At 39.7% G+C, this 26,148-nt stretch overlaps 1 protein-coding gene across 1 annotated transcript in view; it reads left to right on the top strand.

Annotated features, from left to right (window-relative positions):
* lmtk2 (lemur tyrosine kinase 2) overlaps positions 1–17,335 on the top strand; it is a 164,917-nt gene extending 147,582 nt beyond the window's left edge. The window contains exons 12-14 of the mRNA XM_060840569.1: positions 281–419; positions 3,309–3,569; positions 11,316–17,335. Of these exons, the coding sequence (XP_060696552.1) occupies positions 281–419; positions 3,309–3,569; positions 11,316–11,344 (429 nt within the window). The 3' untranslated portion in view covers positions 11,345–17,335. The remainder of the gene's footprint in view (positions 1–280; positions 420–3,308; positions 3,570–11,315) is intronic.
* Positions 17,336–26,148: the final 8,813 nt, after the last annotated feature.

The raw sequence follows: 26,148 nt of genomic DNA, 5'->3' as shown, positions 1-26,148 counted from the left end.
GGAGTTGCACAAGTAACGTAATTCTTCTCAGTCAAGTGCCTGCATTCAGTTGTTAGATACTGTATCTCAATCCTAATGCAAGCTACAAAATTACCAGAAGGGATGTTTTAGTAATGAGTGACAACTGTTATTGAAAGTATGATTTTACAGCAGCTGCATTAATGTATGCTATTATAATAGGCCAGAGTGGGGTTTCTGGCATTGTCAAGATAGCGTTGTGGGGTATCTGTTTATGATAGGCCATCAATGCAATTGCTGAACAATGTGTTTAAAATTTTAGGAGACCCCTACCAAAGAATTGGGAGACCATTCAGCAGCAGAAAGCAGTCAGGTTTCTGATGGTGGCAGCCCCATCACATTAACTGGCTCCCATTTCTCAAGCAGGTTCTCAAACTCTGAGAGCTCCACTGATGAAGAAGGTATGAATGTCTCTGTCTCTGTCTGGGTATAGCTGTGTTTTGGCTGAGGAGATGTACATGTATTATGATGTAAAATTATCACGGAAGTGTAAATTAATATCTCAAAATGGTTTAATTGTATGCATCTTTCCTCTGTGTCATTGCATTTTCCAAATAAAATCGTTAACCAAATGGTAGATGGGTGCACTTAATCATCAGATATAATTTTTGTGACACTATTGATGCAAATTTTTAAATTTACCTGTTCCTTTTTAAATATCCTATCTTGGTTTAAAGTTGACTTACACAGATTAACCTTCACTTCCCCATAATAATAATAATCAGCAATGCTTAAACGCACTTTCCCATGTCTAATTTTACTCCTCTAACTTCTCAGTGGTCAACTATTTTATCTGTTCATTTCAGCAAACTGAACTTTGGATTGTTCAGCCCACCCATCAGAACTGTTGTTAACATTGATTACTCTCTGTAATAAAAGTGAAAGGACTGAAAGTTGTTTGTAATAGGAATTTATTCAGAACATTTCGAGAATCCCCTGTTCCTTTTAGAATTGTGTCAGGCTGTGTCTAATGTTCAGCAGCATGTCTAGGCCTAGACTGTGTTTAGTATCTTCTTTGTAGGATGGTTAATGATTTTGTAACTTTTTAAACAGTCTTTCTACTCACATTGCTCAGCAGAAAAATACAGGTAATGTCTGATGTGACATTTTCAGCAACTCACTTCTACCACCTTAATCTTGATCAAAATGTGCCAGATTGAAAAATCCCTCCTTTTCTCTTTTTTGCCCTCTTTATTTATTGTTATTCCTTTCCAGCTGGCTTCTCCATCTCTTCTCTTTGATCTACCACCACCAACCCTCTCATTTGCTATCCCTTTGGAGATAACAAAGCTAAATAATTATAAGCGCGTTTTATTCCAGTGTGCAATAAAAATACAAAGGTTTTCAATTAGGAGATTGCTTTTTTTAAGAGGAGCATCATTTCATTAACTGTAAACCTAGTTCTAAACTTATTTCATGAATACATCAACTGCAATTTCTTGGATTATCCTCTAACTGTATTAGAATCCCTACAGTGTGGAAACAGGCCCTTCAGGATTCCTCCGGGTGCTCCAGTTTCCTCCCACCATCTAAAGGTGTGCAGTTCAGGTGAATTGGCCATGCTAAATTACCCATAGTGTTAGGTGCACTAGTCAGAGGAAAATGGTTCTGGGTGGGTTACTCTTTGGAGGGTTGGTGTGGACTGGTTGGGCCGTAGGGCCTGTTTCCACACTGTAGGGAATCTAATCTAATCAAGCAAGTCCACACCAACCCTCCAAAGAGTATCCCACACAAACCCATTCCTCCACATTTACTCCTGACAAACCTATGCATCCCTGAACACTAATGACCAATTCACCTAACCTGAACATCTTTGGATTGTGGGAGGAAACTGGAGCACCCGGAGAAAACCCATGCAGATACAGAGAGAATGTGCAAACTCAACACAGACAGTTACCCAAGGCTGGAATCGAATACAGGTCCCTGTTGCTGTGAGGCAGACAATCGATAATTATCCACTGAGCCACTATGCCGTAAGGAATATTATTCCTTTCAGTACTAATGTCCACTGCAACTTTGAAAATTACAGCCAGAACAAACATTGAGATCTTTGTAGCTGAGTTGATTTGCAAATTGGATTTTTTTTACATGAAACTTCAGCACAAAGCATTTTTTATGATTGGATCTGACTTATAGGCAATCAAATTGATGAATATTGCTATGTAGCATTAAATCAAAAAACAGCATGATGCAATTTTTACTCATTTCGACTTGTCCCTCTGCTTATACTGCTCCTCTGGCTTTCATACTGCTTCACTCTTCTGCATTTCCTATGGTTATTCATTCAGTTCCAGAAAACTGAAGTAGCATAGATAGATTGACAGTAAAATGAATATGTAGGTCTAAAATCAGAACGAGGTAAGATGAGAACTATGATCAAACATTTATTGACATTGCCCTCAACAATGCACTAATTGGGTAACAATATAATTTGGCACCACTTTAATAGATTACCTCCTGATTACAGTTCCTCTGAATTATTGGATTTCAGCATAATTGTATTTTGTTCCATGAAGCCTAATGTGTTATGACCTGCTTTGTGCAGGGCACCTCAATTGGTTGAGGCATTAATCAACTAGAAGAAAGTGAGGACTGCAGATGCTGGAGATCAGAGTCGAAATATGTGGCACTGGAAAAGCAGCATCTGAGGAGCAGGAGAATTGATGTTTTGAGCATAAGCTCTTCATTCCTGATGTGGCATTGTCCATCTGCAATTGAGACAACCAAAACTCAGTTGTGCAACTGATAGAAAAGAGCAACTTGCATTTCATATTGCTCCTTTCACAAACTCAGGATGTCCCAAAGTGCTTTACAGGCAATGAAATAATTTATTAGAATTACTGTCATATAGGAAATGCAGTAACCAAACTGCAGACAGCAAGTTTGCATAAACAGAGGAATTTAATGTGAATACCTAGATTAGATAAAAATTCTAACCCAGAAACTGAGAGATGTGCTCATCCAGTCCTGCTAAATGTGTATTAAATCTATTTAATTGAATGCAGGTGAACCAGTAATGGTTGGGATTCAGAAATGTTAAGCTTGTATTGTGGTACTTTACAAATAAATCTAAACGTGAGTTGAGGTTGGCTCTACTTCTACCCTTCACCAACTAGTTTTCTGGAATAGAGTATCTTCTGCAGAGTTGCACTTACAAGGAAAGGTCCCCCATCTTCATGTTTCACTCAGTGTTTTAGAAACTCGCTGAACAAAATATTGACTTATTCTTAGTCATGGATTCATATCTCAAAAACACAGATTTATGCAACATATCGTGTTTCCTTTTTCAGGCGGTGGTTTTGAATGGGAAGATGATTTTTCCATTTCATCTTCTGAGTCATCATTTATCACTCAAACATCAAATCACCTTGCTTCATTAAAACCGTCTCCTTCTCCCTCCTTGAGATACTTTTCCCCTCCACCATCCTCCCGGGCCTTGGAGCAAAAGTGGACAGATATGTCATCATCGTATTCTCGTTTTTCTATCTCGCCGTCCAATATTGCCAGCTTCTCTCTCACTCACCTCACTGATTCAGATATCGAACAAGGAGGTAAGCCTTATTTTTATAAAGCTATTGGTTATTCCTGTACTTTTTCATGAATCAAGTGTAATTAAGCTTCTGTTTTGATTAGTATCATAGGGGCTTGAGCCTTGTGTCCTTAACTCTGGTCTTTCTATCTTATTTATAATCAGTGCTATTGTAAATTTTTGTCCATTCAGAAGAGTTGGACAAATATATACAGGGGAACCTTGATTCTCTGAACGGGTTGGGCGGGCACTTTTTCGTTCGGATAATCGATTATTCGGTTAATCAATTAAATGCCTTTCCCCTGGGGCTCAGTTTTTAATGTCTGCTTCCAATTCAAGAGACTGCAGCAACACCCCACGTGCGAGCCACCGCCCTACCCCGTCCAATGCCTCCGCCTGCCCCCAACCCTGTCCAACAATGCCCCATGCCCCCATACCTGTCCAGCATTCAAACCCCTCTTCTTCACACACCTCCCACCCACCCAATCCAACACTGCGCCTGGCCCTCTCTGGGACAGCCAGACTGGACACCAACAATAAGACTGCTGCTGCTGCCTTTGTGGGGTAAGACTCCAAATAGCGCATGCAAACTTTTTACTGCACTTTTTGACAGGTTCCATCTCTGCCCTGTACAGGACAATATTGGTCAGATTATCTGGGGAAGGGGGAGGGTTTTGGGAACACCCCACTGTAGAGCTCCAGGGAAAGTGTGGAGAGAGAGAGAGAGAGGGGGGGTGGGGGGCAGGAGGTCAGTCATTTAGAGACGGTCCCTGCTTAATCACTGTAAAGAAAAGACAGGATCACCGTTGGAAATATGTCTTTGATGTAACGTTTCTATTGGGACCTCGAGACTTACTTCGGATCATCAGATTTTCACATGATTGGTATTCAGATAATCGAGGTTCCTCTGTAGCCGTAATTGGAATGGGCTTGAAATTTTGCGGGAAAATAGAGTTGAAAAGGAGCTGTAATTGATGAGATGAAAGTATTTGTGGTGGGGAGTTCTGTCCAATTTTCAAGGAAGCCTGATACTCTCTGTCACCATGCTTGACCGATCATGAGCAATCTAGATATCAGGAGATGGGAAAGGAATTGATAGAAGAAATCTGACTTCATTGCAACAAGCTTCATTTCGGCAATTGTGACACTGAGTGAACTTTGTTCTGTCAGTCATATTACAACCCTAAGACTGGTTTGTCTAATTTATGTAGTCATAGAGTAGATAGATCTATTAAATCGATCCCATTTAACCTTAATTATCATTGTTGTGTGCTTTTCTTGTGGGAGGCCTTTGTTCATTTCAGTATTTTAAGTTTTCATTTTAGGCACATTGAAATTATCTTGCAGACTTGATGTTTTCTTGTAAATGCACAATTACTAATTCAAAAAACTTTTGTCAGTCAAGGTCTGATCTGTTTTACTTCCAGCAATACCATATAAGGTGAATGAGTCACTTTTACATGGCATAGGCAATCAGCTGTTATGCTTTGGGGACATGAATCACATCTGTTACGAGACAGAGCATGACAGCAAGTTTTAACTATTCATGATAATGCATAATTGTAAATTTGTAGTTAAAAGACTTAAATTGATGTTGAAGCAGCAAGCATCTGAGTACATCTGTCTTCAGTAACTTAAAAGAAAGCAACAGGATCATTAAAGATGAAGATGAAATAAAAGGGCGAGCTGATCCCTCTGCTACCGTCTTAGTTTTTGTTAAAATTCACACCAGATTATAGTCCAACAGGTTTATTTGGAAGTACTAGCTTTTGCAATGCTGCTCCTTCATCAGGTAGCTAATGGGGCTAGGATCATAAGACACAGAATTTATAGCAAACGATCACAGTATCATGCAATTAAAGTTATATATTGAACAAACCTAGATTGCTGTTAAGTCTTTCATCTTTTAAAATGGGTTGCAGGTTTTGGTTCATTAATATGTAAATTCCAGAACTACTTTTAAGTCACATTCTTGAGATAACTTAAGGTTTTATTAAAGAAAAGTGACATCTCAGCTCAAACAGTGTATTAAAGATGTAAGGTTAGAGTCTGTCTGTGTCCCAATCCAAAGAAGAAATTTATAGAATGTTCCATGGATTGACTGCAGTTTGTGTGCTTTTTGAGCAAAAATAGAATGTATCTGCAAATACAATCCTGCAAATGCAAATTCATTGTGTCTGTCTGTGTGTCTGTCTGTGTGTCTGTCTGTGTGTCTGTCTGTGTGTCTGTCTGTGTGTCTGTCTGTGTGTCTGTCTGTGTGTCTGTCTGTGTGTCTGTCTGTGTGTCTGTCTGTGTCTGTGTGTGTGTGTGTCTGTCTGTCTGTCTGTGTGTGTGGGAAAGAAAGTGTGAGTCTGTGCATGTGACAGCACATGAGTGTGTATTTGCGTGTGTGCATGCTTGGTAGAGATTTTGTTGACCAGTTCAGTAGTAGATATAACTCATGTTGTATTGAGTTACTGTTAATTGTGAACTGCACATTGCTGAAGGTTATTGTGATTCTAATTTGCCTTTTATTGACATGATCTGAGATGGCAGGATTTTCCACCCTGCCACTCAATGAAGCAATAGACAGTTCTTCCTGGCCAAACTGAGTAACCAACCCTCAATGCAGCATCAGTCGGCTGGCGAGACAAGGTTTCTGCCTGTCTTTCCAGAGAAATCCGATTTCCCCGAGAGCTGTGTCCAGTGCAATTGGCTGGCAGCTCTGTGGCCCCAGTAGCAATTGTAATAGCCCGAACCGGACTTACGAGAAGTTCCCACATTCTAAATTCCTGAGTCCCTGACCAGGTAAATGCAAGGGATTTAGTAGCGACGAAGGTGGTTTGGTGTCGAGATGAAGTAGCCAAGTGAATGGCCTGTGGGGGGGAACAGACTTGAAGTAAGGGGATGAACAATATGGAAATCAAACCCTTGCCTTCCCATCTAGCCTCTCCATGTCCTCAAATTTAAGGCAAATAATTATCTACTTGATTTGGGGTTAGATCAGACAGGATCCCTGGGTCTTGCCCAAACCTCTTAAACCTGCAGGCACGTTTGGGTGGGTAGGAATTACAGGTGTCCCATGTGATTATACTTAGTGGACACAAAGTTAATGCAGTTATGTTTTCAGGAATGCAGAAACATGATGTTTAGAAAAGTTGAACTTTTAACTTAGTTATTTATTTTTCTATTTTGTAACTAAGATTTTGTGCCAAGGTACCTTTATACCTAAGATGATGCGAGGATGTGTAACTTTGTACACTTTTCACTGTACCATCTATAAATCTAATTCTAAAGCTACATTACAGGGAACACCCGTGCTCTGCTTTATATTATCTGGATCTTGTGCTTTTAAATGTGAAACAGCTCATATTTCAACTTTTTTCGTATTGTAATTCTTTTCTGTCTCAAAATGTTCTGTTATATCTTTTTCAATTGTAACTTTTAAGTGAATTAACCTCTCACCACGGAATCCAAATTCAAAGCATCAAAAATATTCATAATAAGAGAAGGAAGGCTGATGTTTCTCTTTAGTAAACTGATGTCCCTTACAGAGCAGAATCTTAGTCATTTATCATAAAATCAGCAGAAACTTCCATCAACAGTTCGCTTCTGAATTTATTTATCTTTCCCTCAAAGGGATTAGCTAAATATGCTTTTAAAAGGCCTGGCTAGATGTTACAAAATCATTCTTTATCGGCAGTGAAACAAGGCACTTAAGCCCCAGACTATTTATGAGCAATACCAAGGAGATCTGCTAATATTTTATAAATTTCATAATTCAAAAGTTAACATTTACATGAATTAAAGTTCCTCCCAAGTTTGTGACACTGACTACAGAACATGCTCATGCAACATAGACTGGGACTGCCATAGTGTTAAGGGTTTAGATGGAGAGGAATTTAAATGTGTACAAGAAAATTTTCTGATTCAGTATGTGGATGTATCTACTAGAGAGAGTGCAAACTTGACCTACTCTTGGGAAATAAGGCAGGGCAGGTGACTGAAGTGTCAGTGGGGGAGCACTTTGGGGCCAGCGACCATAATTCTATTAGATTTAAAATAGTGATGGAAAGGATAGACCAAATCTGAAAGTTGAAGTTCTAAATTGGAGAAAGGCCAATTTTGATAGTATTAGGCAAGAACTTTCGAAAGCTGATTGGGGCAGATGTTTGCAGGTAAAGGGACGGCTGGAAAATGGGAAGCCTTCAGAAATGAGATAACAAGAATCCAGAGAAAGTATATTCCTGTTAGGGTGAAATGAGAGGCTGGTAGATATATGGAATGCTGGATGACTAAAGAAATTGAGGGTTTGGTTAAGAAAAAGAAGAAAGCAATATGTATGGTATAGACCGGATAGGTAGAGTGGATCCTTAGAAGAGTATAAAGGCAGTAGGAGTATACTTAAGAGGGAAATCAGGAGGGCATGTAGAATCCAAAGAGTTTTAACAAGTACATGAAGGACAAAAGGGTAACTAGGGAGAGAATAGGGCCCCTCAAAGTTAGCAAGGTGGCCTTTGTGTGGAGTCATAGAAAATGGGGGAGATACTAAATGAGTATTTTGCATCAGTATTTACTGTGGAAAAGGATATGGAAAATATAGACTGTAGGGAAATAGATGGTGTGATACCTTGCAAAATATGCATATTACAGGAGGAAGTGCTGAATGTCTTGAAACGCATAAAGGTGGATAAATCCCCAGGACCTGATCAGGTGTACCCTAGCTTCCCACAGAGTTCTAGAGAAGTGATTGCTGGGCCTCTTGCTGAGATATTTGTATCATCGATAGTTACAGGTGAGGTGCCAGAAAACTGGAGGTTGGCTAATGTGGTGTCACTGTTTAAGAAAGGTGGTTAGGACAAGCCAGGGAACTGTAGACCAGTGAGCCTGACGTTGGTGGTGGGCCAGTTGTTGGAGGGAATCCAGAGGGACAGGATGTACAAGTATTTGAAAAGGCAAGGACTGATTAGGGATAGTCAACATGGCTTTGTGCATGGGAACTCATGTCTTATAAACTTGATTAAGTTTCTTGAAGAAGTAACATAGAGGATTGATGAGGGCAGAGCAGTAGATGTGATCTGTATGGATTTTAGTAAGGCGTTCGCCAAGGTTCCCCATGGGAGACTGGTTTGCAAGATTAGATCTCACTGAATACAAGGAGAACTAGCCAATTGGATACAGAACTGGCTCAAAGGTAAAAGATAGAGGGTGGTAGTGGAAGGTTGTTTTTCAGACTGGAGGCCTGTGACCAGTGGAATGCCACAAAGATCGGTGCTAGGTCCTCTCAATTTTGTCATTTACATAATTGATTTGGATAGTTTACAGATGACACCAAAATTGGAGGTGTAGTGGACAGCGAAGAGGGTTATCTCCGATTACAACAGGATCTTAATCTGATGGGCCAATGGGCTGAGAAGTGGCAGATGGAGTTTAATTCAGATAAATGTGAGGTGCTTGCAGGACTTATACACTTAATGGTAAGGTCCTAGGGAGTGTTGCTGAACAAAGAGACCTTGGAGTGCAGGTTCATAGCTCCTTGAAAGTGGAGTCACAGGTAGATAGGGTAGTGAAGAAGGCATTTGATATGCTTTCTTTTATTGAGTACAGGAGTTGGGAGGTCATGTTGCGGCTGTACAGGATATTGGCTAGGCCACTGTTGGAATATTGCGTGCAATTCTGGTTTCCTTCCTATCAGAAAGATGTTATGAAACTTAAGTGTTCAGAAAGGATTTACAAGGATGCCACAGTTGGAGGATTTGTGCTATAAGGACAGGCTGAACACGCTGGGGCTGTTTTCTCTGGAGTGTCTGAGGCTGAGGGCTGACCTTATCGAAGTTTAAAAAATTAAGAGGGGCATGGATAGGGGAATTAGGCAAAGTCTTTTCCCTGGGGTCGGGGAGTTCAGAACTAGAGGGCATAGGTTTAGGGTGAGAGGGGAAAGATATAAAAGAGACCTAAGGGGCAACATTTTCACATTGAGGGTGGTACGTGTATGGAATGAGCTGCCAGAGGAAGTGGTGAAGGTTTGTACAATTGCAACATTTAAGAGGCATTTGGATGTGTGCATCAATAGGTAGGATTTCGAGGGATATGGGCCAGGTGCTGGTAGGTGGGACTAGATTGGGTTGGGATATCTGGTCGACATGGATGGGTTGGACCGAAGGGTCTGTTTCCATGCTGTACATCTGTGGCTCTATAACATTAATGGAAGCGGTTGCAACTGATGCAGTTAATTTCTGTCATCGAAGGTTTGCCTATGTCTCCTGTTAATTTACAAAATGCATCCTGCATCTGTTATTCTGAAGTGTTGTGTCTTTAATTCAGGAAGATTATAAATAGTCAACTGTAGGAAATGAAACAGGTGTGGAACCTAAGATAAATATATTTTCCTAGCTTTTATTTCTAATCAGTCATACTGTTTTCAATAGCAGATATGCAAGTAAACAGGTTAAGTGTTCCAGCTGTGGTCACTGTGACACTTAGTGGGATTTACATTTGCTGAAACTCCAGCTCATACTTAATGTAAAAATGTCTCTTGCTCTATTTCCTTGCTGCTGTTAATCCGTCAAATTGCACAATGGCTATTTCGAAGAGTGTGATGTGCATTTCTAGCCAGTATCCTTTTCTCTGAGACCAGGAACTCTTCAGAAAGAATGGCTCTCTATTCTAGTTTATTTGAAGGGCCTCCTTCTTTGGCCGCCTTCTGTGTTGTGATTTTCATTACAGCAGTGTCTTTCAGAGCCAGTTCATGAGCACTCATCTATTGTCATTTTCAGGTAGTTGTGCTCATTGGACAGTTATTGTCTACTTTTTTTAACTGGACCAAATCATTTTGTAGCAAGGTTATGTGACGTTAATGCAACAGTGTGAATCAGACACATGTATGGATGTGAGTGCACCAGCTGTGTAGTATCTGCAGTAGCATTTGAGCAAGCAGTAATGATTTAGGCCCTCAGCATTTCTTTCTTTCTCTCACTCTCACTCTCACTCTCTCTCACATTATTGAGGAATTTTAATCAAAAGTAAGCCATAATTATCTATCCATATAATTTTTTTCAAAAAGTAAAGCAGAAAGGATCAGCTTCCACATGAACCACTGATATGTTGTAACTGGTAGTGATAAAATCCATTTGTCAGTGATCCAAGACTACTTCAGCCAGATATCAACAAGGTCAAAGTCATAATTTCTTTCTGTCTCTGGCAGCCAGTTCCTTAACTGAAAATATAATTCTTGTCAACCTCCCCAGCTGTTGCTTAGGCTGAAAGTGGTGATGTGTAAACTCTCAAGTTGATTAGACTCTGGACTGAGAATTTCATCATCACATATTTAGTGCACTCTATCACCAGGACCCCACTCAAGCATCCTGCATCATTGTCTGCACCAGAAACCCGTTTAAGTTCCATGAAAGATTGTATATCAGTTTACCCCACTGGGAAAACATGCTCTTACAGATTTTTTTTAAACTAAAGAATCTTGGTGAAGGGTCTGGATCTATAATGCACAATAAATGGAGATGGATGATAAAGGAGATAAAACGATGTGAAACAGTAGCTTTCTGCGTCCAATCAATGGTTTGAATAACTACCACAGTGTATTTCCTTTGGGGCAAGGTTAGTGAAAATGTCCATTTTCTTTTAAAAAGAAGCATTTAATTAGTTTACTTCCTCCTTCCTGACTCCACTTCTAGCTTTGTAAGTTATGTGCAATGAGAACACTTTTTATTGGTCTGTCCGTAAAGTTTAATGCTGCTGCAAATTCTAATGTTCATCTTTATCCTTTTGTTCACAGGAAGCAGTGAAGATGGTGAGAAGGATTGAAGCAAAATGTGGAAAGAAGGGTGCAATGATTTTCGAATTTTAAAAAATAATTTGACACTTGACAGATCAAATCATTTCAGATTTACTTAAGATGGATGAATCAGCAAATCCACTTCTAAGAAAATGAATGAGTTGATTCACAATAATGTATAAAATGTTTCAGTTTTTGTGCTTGGTAAATTAAGGGTATTGTCCTTGTTGGTTGCGGTTAATATCACATCAAGATGGACGTAAGAGAAGTCTGGGGAATGGAAAACCTTGAGGCTGTCAATGACACTACACTAGGCAATCTCCCATCGAATGTCTTACTGCTTTACGTGCAATTTCAGTTTGGCAAAACATAGGATTGTTAATTGTTCAATAAGATTTTTGTTCCCTATAAAATATTACAATGAAGAGTTGAAAAGTTATCTAGTTAACTAGTACATGCTTGCTTTTTCCAGGGATAAGAGAGAGTACGCAAAATGCTAGGTCTTATTCTTTGCCTCCTGAAGGTGTATTGGAGTTTCAAAGGAGGTTTTGTTCCAAAATCTGCATTATGCTATTGATGTAAAATGTGTCCAGTGATTTTACAGTTCTATAGTTTTGTAGATAAGCTCGCAATCATCTCCATTGCAGATATTGCTGTCCAGTATGGCAGTCTTGCATTCTAGTAGGAACATAGATGAGATGCCCAGAACATTGTTTTACAATTGTTATTTTCAGAGGCAGACTTTTAGCTGCATGCCTTTTGATAACTGTACTTGTTCATTTAAGACTGACCACAATATATGTACAGCAATAATGAAAGGGTTGTAGCCAGTCTGTCAACAGCTGTATGAATTCCATTGCACTGCTGAATTTATCTTGTATTTTAAACACTATAAATGACACAATTGGATTTGAAACACCCACATATGAGTGCACTAACTGTTTTTGTATGAATACCTTCAAAAGTTAAGAAATGCAAATAATTTCAAGAATGTATCTTTATATTGTAGTAACTGATTATATGTCATATATATAATTTATGACCTTCAGTTCTAAAATTCTGATTACTCCTACTTTAGAGGGACACATGTTCAGAGGTGTGTTTCTCACAAGTTTATTTTTTCAAAGTCACTAATACCTCGTATTGCAGCCAGGAAGACCAGCTATGGCCCATCTTTCTTCTCCTGTGGCTACCAACAAATGACAATGTTGCACGTGTCTACACTTTCATCCACATTCCACCAGTTATGATGTTGGTGTTCATATACTTAAAAAGGTGTTGAGCTATGGTCAAGAGTGGTGTAACTTGTACAAATTTCAATGTTGTGCTGAGTTTGGTGTATAGATGGCAAAATAGTTGCACAAGTGTGGCACATGGTAATGTACTGGGGTGGGTAAATCAGTAGTGCGTCAGTTATAGTGTTGACTTTCCTAGAGTGAACATTAGAAAAGAATGGAAAAGGTCTGTCTATTCAGGTACAGCATTAAATGCCCATTCAATTAGAGGAGTCCCAGCTATAACTCAAACAGAAAATGATTAAATCTACTCCCCACAGTAATCAAAATCAAGCAGAACTGATATAGATTTATTTTTAGCCAGGTAGTATTGGGAAAAATATCAGCTAAGTTTTCTGTTAGTAGTTGAAGTGGTCCTTGTTGACTGAGTGGCAGTTTAACAGTTGCAAGGAATAGTCAGTGCTTAGAATGAATAACCATGTTTGAGATGTGAAGTACAAAATATTTGCTATTTCTCCTCCAAATGTATTTCCATGTATTTTTAATCATGGAAGTGTAAAGCTATGCTAATAGTGTCTTGTTGTTGTTACCTTGCCCAGGTTGACCATGTAGATGGTAAGCATTGGAAGTTGTCTATTATCGGATCCATCCAGCTGGCCCTGACTTTCCCCATTATCCATGCGCACATGTATGCACTTCCACCTGGGGGTATTGACAAATTATTAGGAATCTTTGCTCGGTAGTGTTTATTTCAGTCCAGGTCTGCTGTTGGTAGCTGTGTGTCACCTATCACTGCAAACAACCAACACTGGAGATATGTCCATGTGAAATCTTCAACCTTTTTGGTCTCAGCATTATTATTATTTATCTTCATAGCAGGATAGATCCATTAAGAGTATGTTTCCTCCTTCAATTCACCATCCTTGTTCCTGTTTGTCTGAATGTAACAAATCTACCTAAACTAGGGAATCTTCTGGATGTCTAGTGCCCTATGGGAATAGAATTAGAGCAAGCCATTGGAGGATGGAGGGTGTAAGAAGACTGCTGAAATCTGTTGCATCTTGCCTGATTTTAGCGCAGGGTGGTTGAGATTTTCAGGGCATTGAGCTGTATGACAGTTTTGAGCTCAAGTAAACCTCACTCTTGTGAGAAATCAGACTGAGGATCTAGTTATAAACATTCTTTCATGGCATTTTGGCTTTCTTTGATAACTTGGTAAATAGGTCCTCATCTGAGCAAATTCATACTTGGCTGTGTTTGTTCTGAATGCCAGTGGAACAGTTGCAAGCAAAGGCATGCGAGCAGGGAATCAAAATTTGAGGATAATTGAGCCAGGGCCCAAGAGCATCTTCAAACTCTGAATTCTGAAGTTATTAAAGCTGCTTGTTTTCTGCCACCTTGAGTAACTGATAGATGTGGAGTTCATGGTGCTCGGAGAATGACTTTCAGGAGTAGATCTAGACATGTCCTCCTTAATCCCTCAGTTTAAAGAGGGTGTATCTATTCAGAATTCCTAAAAGGGAATTCATTTGGGATATTCTAGATGAGTGGACTGTCTACTGGTGCAACAGTTTATTCATAGGTTTGCTCTGCTTTGGAGCCATTGTGCTATTTCATCTAATGAAAAACCGATTCCTTGATTTTGCAATTTACTGTAAGTGTGCAGGTAGCTTTCTTGAATCAGAGAATGTGTGACTACTCTGCTTTTAGTATGCAGACACATTTCTGACATATTTCTAGGTGATACTGGAAGATTTTCAAAAAGAAGTAGTTAATCAAAGGTTCCCAAAAACAGAATTTTGCACAGGGTTTCCCACAACTAATCCAAACTACAGGTTTGAAATGTCATGAAGATATTTTGCAAACTCCGTAAAGACTTAGAAAATCACGTGGAACTCAATTCAATTCCGACAACATTAATGACTGATGTAGGACTGAAAACTGTCCTGTAGGGGTGGTTTTCTAGGAAGCAGATTAGATAAATGATATGAGCACTACAGACTTCCTTAAAGGTAGAAATATCCTAGTGTCATCTGTTGGAAGGACCACTAGTTCAACTATGGTGTATATGGGTGATGATGAGTACTTTTATCTTGCTTGAACTAAGAAAGATATTTGGCAGATGTTTAAAATGAGGCATTGGTCATTTTTTCCTCAATGATTCTCTAAGCCCTGAATCCTTAAAATGGGATTCATTGCAACTGCTGTACCTTCTGATCATACAGGGTTTCAAGTATTTTTTGATTTAGTGTTTAACTACTTAACTCCACTTACTGGTAATGAACACTGTCAAACAGAAGTAGTAATTGATTTTTTTTAAAAATAAAAGATGTTGAAAGCATTAAGTTAAGGGAAACTGAGATTGGATTTTTATCTTTTAATGAGCGGTAAGAATATAGCAAGTTTGGCAGAAAATCTGTAGGATTTTCCTGATTATTCCTCAAGTAGGAGGATAAAGCAAATGGATGATTTGAAATGCCAGCTTTGCCAGTAATGATTGGATTTCCATACTGCTCAGAATTGAGATCTGAGCACTGAAGTACAATGCCTAACAGTACATAAGTGTGATGGACAATGGACGAGCAATAGATTTGAAGAAGCTAATGCTTTACACCTGAATGTCCCCATGTTCTCTAGATGTAAAATAATAGTTTTTTTTTAAAAGTCCTTGAATTGTGAAAAATATTGCAATTGTTCTGTAACTCTTCAATTATCTGTGAGGGAGCTGTTGCTAGAAGTATGAATTCCATGTTAAGCATGTGAGTGGGGAGTATGTAGTACCGCCATCCAATAGTAACCTCTACCTTTCAAGCATTTGCAGTGCTTATATCCTCGTGGTACTGTCCCACACTATCTAAATACTTAAAATGTTAATTTTAGGAAATGTCTACGAGCCAATTGTGACCCGTTGTTGGGAAAATTAGTGCCTCTGTGAATCAGAAGCTATCTGTGAGGATACTAAAAATAATTGCAGTATAAATGTCCTTTATGAATAGATCCAACTGCACTTCATCTCCTTGTTTCAAGAGTTCAGCAAAGGAAGTACATATTTGATATGTGGAAATTATCATTTCAATCTTTGGATTGTGTTTCAGTTTGTAAAACTTCACAGTTACTGTTTACATATTTAAAAATTTAAATACAAAATATAGCATGTTGATTTTGTATTTGTGGTTTCAGTCCTGTGCAGTCACGCTCTGTCTCTCCCGTCCCTCATCGATCCCCCTTCCCCCAGTGACCTTGTAAAACGATGCAAGTTTGTTCAACAGGTCATGGGATAAGTGTAACTTTATATTGAGGTTAGGTGTATCGTGACATGTGTCAGTTAGAAAAACTGTTAGTTCATATGTTGTTTTCAAACTAATGAACTGTATATTTGAAAGTGAGGGGAGCACCTGTTGAATTTGGATTACACCACTATACCTCATTTGTACATGCATATATGTTGCAATGGACTACTCCATTACATTGCTGAGGTACTGTGCAATATCATAACATTGAAAAATAATTTGTGTTATCTAACAGCTCACGACAGCTTTGAGTGAAAAAATGTACAGAAGTATTTTCATGTTTCTTGTGAAAAGTACAAGATCTATTTTTACCAATCACTCAAAAAAAATGCCTATTTATAAGCCCAAACTCTCCAGAACCAAATGTAGAAATAATCTAGGAGGAAAGAAACTTCATCTAAGGGGACTCCGAAATCCAAACTCTTAAAGGTATGATTAAGGTGAATGACATTTTATTCTATATTCTTTATACAAAACAATGTAACAGTAACTCATTTGTATTGTTCAGTTATAATGGCAGTCAAAATCCTTGTGTCTTTGTTTTCCATTACTAGTCAGATAATTTTTTTTTGCTGAGATGCGGAAGTAGCGAAAGGCATCTTGCAAATAGGAACGCTGTGGTTCTTTTAATATTGTCCTCCACCTAATGGTGATTTATTAAACAAACCACACATCCCCAATATCTTTGGCAGGCTGAAGAGCTGCCAATAAAGCACTAGTGCAATTACTCTTCCAAGCTATGTGTGCAGCAGCTTTATTTGGTGCTACACACCATGAATTTTAGATTTCAGGTTCCAGGTTCCACTTGTTGGATTGATCAGAACAATTTGGGTATTTTGTTTTTTTTTATTCAAATAAATGTTCACTTGGTTCCAAACTCCAACAGTACTGAACATTTTCAGAACGCAGAGCCAAGGATGATCTGTAAAGTTGCTAACTTATTAAAACAAACTGCAAATGTAGGTTTCAGCATGTAGCAGATTTTGCCATGTTACTGCACACATTTAGGATATTTTGAATTGAACAATACATTATGGTCCAACTGTGGTCTGGTTAATTCTGGGTGAACATATGAGCCATGGGATGTGCCTCAATGATCAAAAACTGCATGTTCCTTTTAAACATACTTTGCTGGAGGGGTTCATGCTTGAAAATTATTTGTAAATAGTGAAACTCTATCCCCAACCCCATCCCATTTAAAATTGAAAGTTGTGCATACTTATTGTCAATAGTAACTTGTTCGACATTATTTTGGATCTACAAAATCATTGATGAAAATACAAGATTATTTTGTTCAATGTATTGCTTTATCTTGCACATTTGAGAAGTATAACTTAATGTTTGATGGTACTGGATGTATATAAGTGTTTAATTCTGTCTGTAAATGGGAAATGATGTAACAAAGTCATAGGTACAGGTTTCCTTTTGTAATTTAATAAATATATTATGAAATTGATTGCAAATCACAGTTAATGAAAAAAGAAATCAGGTCACTGTCCATGAAATATGTACATTTTGATATGTAATATTTTTACTTTAATTTCCATGCATAGTGTAATTTGAAAAATTGTTTAATTTAAATGCACTATGTATATTTAATATTCAAAATAAAGTCAAATGAATTAATTTACATATTTAACTTTGTTCACCTTGTATATTTTGATATTGTTACTGGTGAGTTGTGAATCTTCCAATTTAGCAATTGTACCATTGTTGCTATGTCCCTTCTTGATACACACAGACTGGCCAGACAGATTACATACAAGTTTATGAATTAGGTACAGAAGTAAGCTGTTCAGCCCCTTTACAGTCTTCTCTGTCATTCAATACCATCATGGCTGATCTGTTTGTATTTCAAATTCCATATTCCTATCTACTACCAATGACCATTGATTCTAATATCTAACGTAAGTCTAAGTGCCTCAGCCTTAAATTCAGTGACTCCATCTTTACCATCTTCTGAAGCAAAGTGTTTCAACCCTCCGAAAAAAAGGCATTATTCTCATCTCTATCCCCAAAGGATGATCTTAATTTTAAAACAGTGCCCCTAGTTCTGGATTCTCTGCCAAAATTAAGTAAAATTTCAACATCCATTCTGTTAAGATTGTTCACGATCTTGCATACTTCAATCAAGTCACCCCATTTCCCACCTTTTCACCCCCCACCTTTTCCTCTGCTACGTCGATGACTGTATCGGCGCTACCTCGTGCTCCCATGAGGAGGTTGAACAGTTCATCCGCTTTACTAACACCTTCCACCCCGACCTCAAATTTACCTGGACCGTCTCAGACTCCTCCCTCCCCTTCCTAGACACCTCCATTTCTATCTCGGGCGACCGACCGACTCCCACAGCTACCTAGATTACACCTCCTCCCACCCTGCCCCCTGTGAAAACACCATCCCATATTCCCAATTCCTTCGCCTCCGCCGCATCTGCTCCCAGGAGGACCAATTCCAATACCGAATAACCCAGATGGCCTCTTCTTCAAAGACCACGATTTCCCCTCAGACGTGGTTGACGATGCTCTCCACCGCATCTCCTCCACTTCATCTCCTCCACTTCCCGCTCCTCTGCCCTTGAACCCGCCCCTCCAATTGCCACCAGGACAGAATCCCACTGGTCCTCACCTACCACCCCACCACCTCACAGGTGCATCGTATCATCCTTCGTCATTTCCGCCACCTCCAAACGGACCCCACCACCAAGGACATATTTCCCTCCCCTCCCCTATCAGCGTTCCGGAAAGACCACTCCCTCCGCGACTCCCTCGTCAGGTTCACTAACCCAATCTCCACACCAGGCACCTTCCCCTGCAACCGCAAGAAATGCAAAACTTGGGCCCACACGTCCCCCCTCACTTCCCTCCAAGGCCCCAAGGGATCCTTTCATATCCGTCACAAATTCACCTGCACCTCCACACACATCTTTTACTGCATCCACTGCACCCGATGTGGCCTCCGCTACATTGGGGAGACAGGCCGCCTACTTACGGAACATTTCAGAGAACACCTCTGGGACACCCGCACCAACCAACCCAATCGCCCCATGGATGAACACTTTAACTCCCCCTCTCACTCCACCAAGGACATGCAGGTCCTTGGCATCCTCCATCGCCAGACCATGGCAATACGATGGCTGGAGGGAGAGCGCCTCAACTTCCCCCTAGGAACCTTCTAACCACAAGGGATCTTTGCAGATTTCTCCAGCTTCCTCATTTACCCTACCCCCACCTTATCTCAGTCCCACCCCTCGGACTCAGCACCGCCTTCTTGACCTGCAATCTTCTTCCTGATCTCTCCGCTCCCATCACCTCTCTGGCCTATCACCCTCACTTTAACCTCCTTCCACCTATCGCATTCCCAACGACCCTTCCCCAAGTCCCTCCTCCCTACCTTTTATCCTAGCCTGCTTGGCACACCTTCCTTATTCCTGAAGAAGGACTTATGCCCGAAACGTCAATTCTTCTGCTCCTTGGATGCTGCCTGACCTGCTGCGCTTTTCCAGCAACACATTTTTCAGCTCTGATCTCCAGCATCTGCAGTCCTCACTTTCTCATCACCCCATCTTTGTAAACTCCAGGGAAATAAGCCACTCTGTCCAACCTTTCCTCATAAAATAACCTGCTCACTACAGGTATTAATTTGTTAAATCGTCTCCAATGCATTTAGATCCTTTTTAATTGAGTTACCAAAACTCTGCACAGTATTTGAAATGCTCTATATGACTTGACCATAAAATCCTTTTATGTTTAGTTCCTCTTGTAACAAAAGATATCATTCCATTTCCTTTCATCACTATTTGCTATACTTGAAAACTAACATTTTGCACTTGTGCACGAGAGTAGCAGGACTGCGTTCAGGTTTCTGAGCCTGGAACTTGATCACTCCCATTTGCTTTCTTTTCTCATTTTTTGGCTTTGCTGTTTTAGTTTCTTTGGGGCATTTAGTGGTGAGGTCACGGTACAGCAGTGTGAGAATGACAGCAGCATGAGCTGCAAGTCCGCGAGTCCTCCCAATGATCAGGAGTGGCGACAACAAAGCTCCTCCCAGTGATCGGAGGTGTCAACACCAGGTGCCTACATTGGAGGCTGAGCATAATATACACCTTTTATTGAGATGGGACTTTTAAGATCTGGATGTTTCTCTTTCCCTTTTGGCTGTGTTTATGATGTTTGCTTTAATCCTGTTTTTCGTAGCTACAGTGGCGCAGGACATAGACAATTTTGTACACTTTTCATTATGTGCACTTAGAGTCGTAGAGATGTACAACATGGAAACAGATCCTTCAGTCCAACCCGTCCATGCCGACCAGATATCCCAACCCAATCTAGTCCCACCTGCCAGCACCCAGCCCATATCCCTCCAAACCCTTCCTATTCATATGCCCATCCAAATGCCTCTTAAATGTTGCAATTGTACCAGCCTCCACCACATCCTCCGGCAGCTCATTCCATACACGTTCCACCCTCTGCGTGAAAAAGTTGCCCGTTAAGTCTCTTTTATATCTTTCCCCGCTCACCCTAAACCTATGCCCTCTAGTTCAGGACTCCCCGACCCCAGGGAAAAGACTTTATTTATCCTATCCATGCCCCTCTTAATTTTGTAAACATCTATAAGGTCACTCCTCAGCCTCTGACACTCCAGGGAAAACAGCCCCAGCCTGTTCAGCCTCTCCCTGTAGCTCAGATCCTCCAACCCTGGCAACATCCTTTTTAAATCTTTTTTGAACCCTTTCAAATTTCACAACATCTTTCTGATAAGATGGAGACCAGAATTGCACACAATATTCCAATAGTGGCCTAACCAATGTCCTGTACAGCCACAACATGACCTCCCAACTCCTGTACTCAATACTCTGACCAATAAAGGAAAGCATACCAAACGCCGCCTTCACTATCCTATCTACCTGCGACTCCACTTTCAAGGAGCTATGAACCTGCACTCCAAGGTCTCTTTGTTCAGCAACACTCCCTAGGACCTTACCATTAAGTGTATAAGTCCTGCTAAGATTTGCTTTCCCAAAATGCAGCACCTCGCATTTATTCTGTATTCCTATACTTGAGAACACCTGACAATAACTTCTAATTCTAGAACATCTAGTTCCCTCTTCACTTTGGAATTCTGCAGACAATCTCCATTAATATATATTTTGTATTTATCCATTGTGCCTAAGTGAGCATTTGCACGTTTTGCCTACATTATGATCCATCTGCCAGGTTTTCGCATGCACACTCTTGTATCCGCCACAATATCTTTTCCTATCTGTTTTTGTCTTCTCTATATTTATATGCCATGCTTTTGTTTCCTTCCTTTAAGTAATTAATATATATTCTAAAATGTTGAGGCATTGATTCCTGTAGGACCCCATTCATTAATATCTTGCTAATCTGAAAAAGATCAGTTTATGCATGTTTCTGACTGCCAGCCAATATTTTATCCATATTGGCATGATCCAATGTGTGCTTCTATTTTATGCACCAGTCTTTTTAATATAGCACAGTCAAAAGCTTTCTAGAAATCCAACTACAGTACATCAATGAGCTTCCGTTTATCTACACTGCATGTTGTCACTTGTTAGTGTGCCCAGTTATTGATGAATTCTGACAACTTCCCAATGACAAATGTCAACCTAACTGATCTATTGTGTTCTGGAAGATAACCCCTCAATTCCAGGGAGAGAGGTATATTTGCTATTTTCTGGGCTGATGCTACCTTTCTTGAATCTAGCAACTTCTGGAAATTTAACACCAGTATATATATATATATATATGTACAGTACCTCTTTTAAGAGTCTGATGAACACAATCATGACCTGAGGTCATGTCAGTTAGTAGCAACATCAGTTTGCTCGGTACCTGAAGCAGTGATGATCAAAAATGGAAAGGAGGGAGGAACTCAGCAAAGTCACACTGGAGTTACTGGTTGACAAGTGTGATGGACTTCTTCAAAGGGTCTTAAAAGAAGCGTCTAGTGAGACAGGTTTAATTTTACAAAACTCCCTTGATTCTGGGATGGTCCCTTTAGATTGGAAGATAGTGAATGGATATTAAACTCTGCCTGTTTAAAAAGAGAGACAAGGCAGGAAAACACAGGGCAATTAGCTTCACATCTGTCATAAGGAAAATATTAGGAGTTATTAAAGAACTTAAAACCAGCCACTTTGATAAGGTCAAGTTAATCAGGCAGCGGTAATGTTTTGTGAAAGAAAAATCATGTATCGTCATTCTATTGGATTTATTTGATTTGAACATGTACTATAGACAAAGGGGAGTTGCTGGATGTAGTGTATTTAGGTATCCAGAAAACATTTGATAAGTACCACATGAAATAAGCGCTCGTGGTGTAGGGGGTCACATATTGGCATTGGTAGAAGATTGATTGATTAATAGGAAGTAGGCAGTAGTTGTAAATGGGTTTTTTTTGGGTTTGTAACACAAGATGATTGGTATGCCAAGAGATTGATGCTGGGAACTCAACTGCACACAATTTATGACTTGGCTGAAGGGATGGTCACCAAATTTGCTGATGACACAAAGGGAAGTTAGGTGTGATAAGGATATCAGATGGTTATTAAAAATGTTGGTAGGAGATCCAAGATGGCGGCGACTCAGCAAGTCTGAGTTTACAGTGCTCTTCCCAAAACCTGGGTAAAGTGAGTTACTCACCCCCACCACACTTACCAAACCACCCAAAAAAATTTCTAGCCTTAATTAGCTGCTTACTATTATATTTAAGCAGTTTAATATTAAGTGGATAATGAGTAAACCAAAGGGATCCCGCAGCTCTCAGAAAACAAAGACCCCTCCCCCACCCTCCTCTCCTCCTCCGGCTGCAGCTGATGTAAAAACAGGCCTTGAAGAGATGATTGCCAGGCTGGAAACGACACTCGTCAATTTCATCGCAGAATCCAGACAGAGATGGAACTCATTCGAAGAAAAGTTACAAAAGCACAGCCAGGCTATTGAGGAATTACAGGGCCGAGTGAAGGGGGCGGAGCTAAAGGCCACGACCTCCGAGGCTGCAGCACAAACAGCTGCAGAACAGGTGCGAGCTCTGGAGCAGAGAGTCCGGGCCTTTGAAATCTACATGGATGACCTGGATAACAGAAATCGGAGAAAGAATATCCGTCTTCTGGGCCTCCCTGAACAAGAAGAGAAGGGACAGTTAGCAGTATTTCTGGAGCGATGGCTGCCCCAGCTTTTAAACCTGGGGGCTGAAACTGACCGGGTAAGGGTGGAGTGGGCCTACCGGGTCGCAGTACACGGATCTGGCCCAAACCAGCGCCCACGCCCGGTCCTGTTCCGGCTGCAGAGTTATAGGGAGAGGCAGATACTCCTGGATGCCTCCAGAAATCTTGGAAAGGATCCTAAAGCCATGATCCATGAAGGATCCAAGATTATGTTATTTCAGGACTTCTCCCCGGCTTTGGCACGAAGGAGGAAGGCGTTTGATGAGGTGAAGAAATGTCTAAGGAACTTAAATATTCAATACACCTTACGCTACCCAGCGACGTTATGCTTTAACCACGAAGGATCCGAGTATAATTTTAGATCACCAGAAGAGGCTAAGGAACTTTTAGACTCGTTTAAATAAATCGTAAGAGACAATTTATGTTGGCTTGCCTCTTCCACACTCCGTGGGGAGAAGTGGATACTTTACTCTACTTTACTTTTGCTTCTGGGAGCAGGGTTGTTTTCCCTTGCTATTTTATGTTATTATACTTAACTGTAATTTGTTGGAGTTGTAATTTTATAGTTATGTGTGTTTGTACGTGGCATTGATGCTATCAGATATACTCAGGTATGGGTGGGGAGGGGTGGGGGTGGGGCGCTCACTGTTAACTCTAGCTCGGTATTATATCTAAATCCTATTAAGGAGCGCCCGGGTCAAGGGTGGGACACTGTTTGGGAGAGGATATGGTGGACCTTTAGAAAGGAAGTAAGGCCCCCTGAGAACAAGGGGGAGGATCTCCATTCAAACATGTTTTATTTTTTTTGTTCTTATTGTTTGGAAATAGTTTCCTTTTTATTATACTGTTATGAGTGTATTAGAGAACATTTTCTCTTGTTTGAAGGATGTAAGTGACTCAACTATACACTCTGGATAATTGTGGATTAGATTAGTAGTTAACTGAGTTTCATTGTTTTTCTTTCTTCTTTAGTATCATTCCTTTGAATTTTGATGATTATATATTTAAGATCTATTTTTATATTAATGTTTGTGCTTGAAAGTTCTGTTTATTTTTGTAAATCTGTCAAAATATTAAATTTCTAATAAAAATATCTTAAAAAAAAATGTTGGTAGCTTAATGAATTGGAAAATGTGAAATTATGCATTTGGCAAGAAGAATTTTAAAAACATTTAAACGGTCAGCTTTGAGATGCAGATGATCCAAATGTGATGCAGGAACATCAAGTAATTTGGAAGGTCCATGATTATAAGTCTCACCTTTTCTCAAAGCTGAGAAATAAATATTCAGGGTATGTGACTTTTCAAAAGGGATAGGCAGGAAGGACAGGATGGTTGGGCAATATTTGATGGCACCAGGTGGAATAAATACTGTAGCAAAAAAAAATCTCTGATCCAAAAATGGAGGTATTGATGGAGATAAGAAATAAAAGGGGAAAGCAGACACTGATCAGGATAGTCTGTTAGCCTCTTAACAGCTTTATTGAGTTGACAAAAGAATAAATCAACAGAAAATGAGGGCATGTAATAAAAGCAATGCATTAATCATGGCTGACTTTAATCTTTGTGTAGAAGAAGCATGCATAGTGTGTGTTTGGCAGTTTCCGACAACACTATTTTGTGGATCCAATCAGGATTTGGATCTGATGATGTGTAATGGGACTGGTTTAATAATTCATGGTCAGAGAAAAAGATTCCTAAGGAAGCATGGTAGAATTTAGAATTCAGTTTAAAAGTGATGCACTTGGCTTTGAAACCAATATATTAAGCTTAAATAAAGACCTTTACAATGGAATTAGGTTGGAGCTGGCTAGAGTGGACAGGGAAAATATTTAGCAGCAAAATTGGTTCAGGAATAACGGCTATTGTTTAAGAAAAAGGTTTATGGCTCACAACAAATATATCTCTGGGGAAGAAACATCCTAGGAAGAGATAAATCAACCATGGTTACCCAGGATAGCCAAACCAGCAACAAAGGGAAAATGAGAGAGCAACTGAGAGAAAAAGAAACTACATTTGATGTGGCAGAGATTAATGGTAAGCCAGATGATTGGGAAAATTTTAAAGATCAATAAGTGATGACCAGCAAAAAAAAAGAGGGAGAACTTAAACTTTTATGGTAAGTTTTATGATAAAATTGTTAAGTAATATCAAGGTGGACAGTAAGACCCTCTGTATATACAGAAAAAGGAAGAGAGAAGCCAAAGTAAACATAAGCACCTTTGAGAGTAAGGCTGAGAAAATAATATGGAACCAGGAAATGATGGAGGAGTTGGATAAATACTTTGCATCCCCTGGACCTGATGGATGCATCCTAGGATATTAAAGGATCTAATCACAGAAGTAATGGATGTACTGGTAGTAATCTTTAAAGAATCCTTGAATCCTGGAAAAGTCCCAGAGGATTAGAATTCTGCCAATGCAACACCTTTATTTAAAAAGTGATGGAGACAAAAGATAGGTAAGCAAAGGCTGGATAGTTTATCATTTGTGACTGGACAATATTAGAAAGTACGTATTCAGAAATACATAATACGACTAAACAGAGTCAAAATGGCTTCATGATGGTGAAGCCATGCCTGACAAAATTGAAGGTGTATAAGGTGAGGATGACACAGTCCATCTCTGTAGTAGGTGCCAAAACTTGACAGATAGATTATGATATGGGAAAATGAGGATTTGCACTTTGGCAGGAAGGATAATGGAGCTGAATATTACTTAAATTTAGAAAGACTACAGAAAGCTACAGGACAGAGGGTTTGGGAGTCCTCATCCATGAATCCCAAAAAGCTAGCATGCAAGTTCAGCAGCTGATGGGGAACTCAAATGTACGTTGGCTTTTATTTCAAAGGGAATGGAATATTCCCTTTGAAGGAGGTTTTGCTAAGACTATCTAAGATATAGTCGAATCACGACTGTAATACTGCAAACAGTTTTCACTCTTTATGTAAAGAAAGATAAACTGTTATTGGAGACAGTCCTGAGAAGATTTGTTTAGCTATTACATAATCAGACGATTAGGTGTGGAGAGACTGTTTTATGAGGTGAGCTTGAGTAGATTGGGCTTGTACTCATTGGAGTAGAGAAGAATGAGGGGTATTCTTATTAAAACATGCAAGA

The sequence above is a fragment of the Hemiscyllium ocellatum genome, chromosome 20, assembly GCF_020745735.1.
Source record: "Hemiscyllium ocellatum isolate sHemOce1 chromosome 20, sHemOce1.pat.X.cur, whole genome shotgun sequence".
Taxonomy (NCBI): domain Eukaryota; kingdom Metazoa; phylum Chordata; class Chondrichthyes; order Orectolobiformes; family Hemiscylliidae; genus Hemiscyllium; species Hemiscyllium ocellatum.
This window is presented reverse-complemented; position numbering and strand designations above follow the sequence as displayed.